Raw genomic sequence first — 4933 nt, forward strand, 5'->3', positions numbered from 1 at the left:
ATAATATTGGTGACTGTCAAAAAGATGTGCAACAAGAGGAAGGACCAAGGAAGTAGAGAAGGAGAAGAAAGAAGAAAACCATAATGAAGTGGAAACCAAAAGTTGTAGCTGAAGAGAGTACAACCATTCAACAACAAGATGAGCCAATAGATCATCCTGAAATGGAGGTACAGGTGAACAACAGAGGGAAACAAGTAGTAGTTGTAAAAGGACCAGTTGACAAAGCAAAGTATAGAGAGGTCAATTATGATGAATTGGCTAAAAGGAATGCATTTGTTGCACTGACCATACTGGAAAGACCATCAGATGGGAATCAACAGCAGCAAGTATCCGGAAATGGATCAGGCCAATTGACCCAGGGAAGCACCTCAAGTAATCATAATCCCTCATGATCATTGTATCTTGGAACATAAGAGGACTGAACAAGTCCTATAAACAGCAAGAATTAGAGAAGTTCTTGCGGATAAATAAAGTAGATATGATTGCTTGCCTAGAAACTAGAGTGAAACAACAAAAAGCAAAGGCTATTTACAAGAAAATGGATGGGGATTGGAAAGTAGAAGACAACTATGCATTTGCACCAAATGGAAGGATATGGATAATGTGGAAAGAAACAATTGTTCATGTTGCAATTCTGGGTAGCACATACCAACTGATTCGCTGTTAGGTGAAGGACAAGAATTCAACATTCACTAGCTACATAACATTTGTATATGGCCTACACACCATACAACACAGAGTATCACTATGGAGGAGCTTGAGGAATATTCAGCATTGTGGACCTTGGCTTATAATGGGAGATTTTAATAGTGTTTTAAGTGTAGATGACATAATAAATGGACAGCCAGTTCATCAAGCAGAAATGACTGATTTTCAGAACTGCATTGATGATATTGGAGTGGGACAAATCACCAAAAGAAGAAGCAGATTTTCATGGAGTAACAAGAGGGATGCAGAGGTCAGAGTATATAGCCATATAGACCGGGCTTTTGGCAATGCTGAGTGGTTCAACTCTTACACTGGAATTGAGGCAGTATATATGTTACCTGGTTGTTCAGACCATACTCCTATAATGCTAGACACTGAGGTGATAAAGGTAAGAGTGAGAAAGCCATACAGGTTACTAACAACAGTGATGAACCAAAGAGAATACAAGGAAGCAGTCTAGAGAATTTGGAGACAGAAGATCAAAGGATTCACCATGTATTCTGTTTGAACCAAACTGAAGAAGCTTGAACAAGAAACCAGAGATATACAAAAGGAGCACTCCTCAGTTGACCATAAGCTAAAGCAAATGAGAGAAGAATTGAAAGTGACCCAAGGAAAGCTGAATGAAGATTATTTCAACAAAGTATTAATTGAAGAAGAAAGGAAATCTCTAGAAAGTATTGAAAAATGGGAAGCAATTCAAGAACAAATAATGAGGCAGAAATCAAGAGCAACTTGGATCCAATTGGGAGACTGTAATACCAAGTATTTCCATGCATATATGAGAGCCAGGCAAGCATGAAATAAGGTGAGTTGTATCTTCAATGAAAATCAGTTGAAGATTACTGATCCAAAACAGATTCAACAAGAGTTCACACAATTCTTTCAGCAACTATTGGGAACAACAGCAGAACAATTGCCAGGGATTGACATCAATATAACAAGAGATGGCCTTTGTTTAACACTGAACCAGCAACAACAATTGTTACTGCCAGTAACAAAGGAAGAGATCTGCCAGATAGTGAAGAACTTACCTAATGACAAGGCACCAGGTATAGATGGATACCTTGCAGAATGTTTTAGAGATTTTTGGCCAATTATTGGAAAGGAAATTACAGAGACAGTGCAACAATTCTTTCAAAATGGCAGATTACTGGAAGACATAAATTGCACAAATGTTACACTGATCCCAAAAGTGTAGAACCCCAGTTATGTTAAAGAATTTAGGCTTATTGCTTGTTGCTCAACAATGTATAAGATCATTGCTAAGATTCTGACAAATAGACTTAAATTGGTTGTTGATTTTCTGGTTGGGCCTTCACAATCTGCTTTTATAGAAGGGAGGAATATTCTTGATAATGTTATTATGGGTCATGAATTGATCAAAGGGTATACTCAAAAGGCAGTATCTCCTAGATGCATGATCAAAGTAGACATCAGAAAAGCCTACGACTCAGTAGAATGGGGCTTTTTGAAAGCAGTACTACTTGAATTTGGGGTGCCTTACAAACTAGTAACATTGATTATGGAGTGTGTTTCTACAGTAAACTACTCTATTATTGAATGGAGGATTGACCAACAAGTTTGAAGCAAAGAAAGAGCTAAGACAAGGGGACCCAATGTCTGCCTACTTGTTTGTATTAGCCATAGAGTATCTAAACAAATCATTGAAGACATTAATTAGGAATCCAGATTTTAACTTCCACCCCAAATGCACCAGACTACAAGTAATACACATTTGCTTTGCAGATGATCTCTTGATGTGTTGCAGGGCTGATGAGGTTTCAATGAAGATGTTGATGGAAGTGTTTGATCAATTCTCAAAGGCCGCAAGCCTTCAAGTAAATTTGAAAAAAAAACTCACTGTACATAGCACGTGTTCCCAGGGAATTCAAAGAAAAAATGCTAGCAGAGCTTCACCTAGCAGAAGGCAGCTTTCCATTCAAATATTTGGGAGTACCTCTGTCCACAAGGAAAATTACTATAGCACAATGCATGCCATTAGTGGAGAGGATAGTGGACATAATCAAAAGCTGGACATCCAAGTTTTTATTCTATGCTGGAAGACTACAAATCATCAAGAGTGTATTGTTTGAAATACAGACTTACTGAGCTCAAGTATTTTTCATTCCAAAAAAAGTTATTAAACTGGTAAATGGTATATGCAGGAATTACCTATGGACTGGTAGTCATGATACTAGTCATAGGGCTCCTATAGCATGGGAGACTTTGTGTAAACCAGAAACTGCTGGAGGTTTAAACATTATCGATTATGATAGATGGAATAAAACTGCCTTGACTAAGCTTCTTTGGGCCATAATGTCTAAGAAAGACAAACTCTGGATCAAGTGGATTCACTGCCACTACATAAAGAAGAAAGACATTACTACTATGGAGATTCCTAGGCAAGCTAGCTGGCTAGTAAGGAAACTGTTTGCAGCAAGAGAGTAGTGGGCTAATGATTTCACAAGAATTCAAACCTGCACTGAGAATGGGAAGTTTAGTATCAGGAAGGCTTACCTTCATACTACTCCACAATATCTCAAAGTCCACTGGAAAACACTAGTTATGGTAACTGGAATGCTACCAAAACATAAGTACATTTTATGGATGACAATGCATAGAAGATTGACTACAGTTGACAGATTAGCCAAATGGGGAGTTCAAGTAGATCAGTCATGCACATTGTGTGGAAGAGATATTGAAGAGACACATGACTACTTGTACTTCGAATGTTCATACTCACAGAGTCTATGGAAAGGAATGTTAAGATGGCTAGAGTACCAAAGAACAATTGGTAACTGGAAAACAGAATTGCAATGGCTAATTGCCAATGTAAACAACAGGAATCCAAGAAAGACACTGCCAGGAGTGGTATTTGCAGCAGTAGTATACAACATCTGGATGAAGCGAAATGATAGAAGGTTTCAACAGCTGAGCAGAGAAGCCAAAGACAGAGCAAAGGAAATTGCTCTTCAAGTACATATTGCTGGACAGAAGAAGCTTAAATGGTAATATATTATGCAGTCATTCAATAGTTATCCTACATGTAATCCAAGGCACATATGACAGCTAGAGTCTATATAGTGTTAGGATTTTGCTAAACAACAATAGTTGTATAGTATTTTATGTAGTTGTACTTATGAGATCTGTTCTATGGTCCACAAGAACAGATGATGTAAACTGACAAAATGGTTGAAATAAAAAAAAATTCTTTCGAAAAAAAAAATTTATAGCTAAAGGAAGAAAAAAAACTATTTAAGTCACCGACAAAAGACAAATCAATTTGTTGATAAGTATATCATATTCTCCCGTACGTACCAAAGCTGCAGACTTTTCGAAAAATGCCAAGTGAGATGTATTTTCTCTGATGCTATCTCTCCGCTGATTTAATTATTTAAACAAAACTCTCTAATCTTCAGGATTGAGATTTAAAATTTATGAGTAATGAATTTTTCATCGAAATAATAATTCATCTTAGTTATTTGGTACGCTATTAAATATTTATATATTTTTAATAAATACTTTAATACAAATATAAACTTTAATCAAAAGCTACTAGACTCGACTCGTAAAAATAAAATAAAATAATATCAACTTGATCTTCGTGTTGGATGCAATTATTATCGAGTGAATAAGAAGAAAAAGAAATAGCAAAAGCAAAAGTTGAAGTTGACGGCACGCAACTTGTTTTGTGATGCTTCCCAAGGACATAACAATTTTTTAAATTTTTGTTAAAATTAGTGTTTGGTCACAAAATTTTAATTTCCACTTAAACATGAATTTTGAATTTTTTTGAAAATTTGAAAAACTCCAAAAAGCTGTTTTCAAAATTTTCACTCAAATTACTCACAAAACTTCAAAAATAACCCAAAATTATATCATGTCCAAACATAACTCTAATTTTCAAATATCATTTTCATTTAAAAAAAAATCACTTTTTTTTTTTTTAAATTTTACCGTTCTTATGTCCAAGCGCCCACTAAGAAAAAGTTTATTACTCCTGAGACATTGATAATTACATCAAATATTGGATTATGTTGAACCGGTAATTAAGAAGTTAAATACGATATTACTTATAAATCATATTCAGAGTTATTTCTTATTGTCAGATGAAAGGGAGTTTTGAAGCAATGATAAAGTTGTCTCTATGTGATCTATAGGTCACGAGTTTAACCGTAAAAGTAGCCATTAATATCGAGCTGTTTTTTTTTTCTTATTGTCA

The 4933-nt window shown here is 35.4% G+C and overlaps 2 protein-coding genes across 2 annotated transcripts; both read left to right on the plus strand.

Moving 5' to 3' along the window:
* The first annotated feature begins 1957 nt into the window (after positions 1 to 1957).
* On the plus strand, positions 1958 to 3159 carry LOC142168374 (uncharacterized). Its single transcript, XM_075229055.1, has 3 exons — positions 1958 to 2238; positions 2480 to 2791; positions 2877 to 3159. Exons 1-3 carry the CDS (start codon positions 1958 to 1960, stop codon positions 3157 to 3159), a joined length of 876 nt encoding a protein of 291 aa, XP_075085156.1.
* A 165-nt stretch (positions 3160 to 3324) lies between these two features.
* LOC107772968 (uncharacterized) lies at positions 3325 to 3723 on the plus strand. Its single transcript, XM_016592452.2, has one exon. It carries the CDS (start codon positions 3325 to 3327, stop codon positions 3721 to 3723), a length of 399 nt encoding a protein of 132 aa, XP_016447938.2.
* Positions 3724 to 4933: the final 1210 nt, after the last annotated feature.

Source organism: Nicotiana tabacum, chromosome 13 (genome assembly GCF_000715075.1).
Source record: "Nicotiana tabacum cultivar K326 chromosome 13, ASM71507v2, whole genome shotgun sequence".
NCBI lineage: Eukaryota > Viridiplantae > Streptophyta > Magnoliopsida > Solanales > Solanaceae > Nicotiana > Nicotiana tabacum.

Excerpts from the sequence above, each read along its gene's own strand:
- LOC142168374 (XM_075229055.1), top strand. The coding sequence starts at position 1,958 with ATGTATAAGATCATTGCTAAGATTCTGACAAATAGACTTAAATTGGTT. Across the intron at positions 2,239-2,479 it reads CTAGTAACATTGATTATGGA|GGCTGATGAGGTTTCAATGA; the intron begins GTGTGTTTCTAC and ends GATGTGTTGCAG. Across the intron at positions 2,792-2,876 it reads AAGACTACAAATCATCAAGA|GAATTACCTATGGACTGGTA; the intron begins GTGTATTGTTTG and ends TGGTATATGCAG.
- LOC107772968 (XM_016592452.2), top strand. The coding sequence starts at position 3,325 with ATGCATAGAAGATTGACTACAGTTGACAGATTAGCCAAATGGGGAGTT.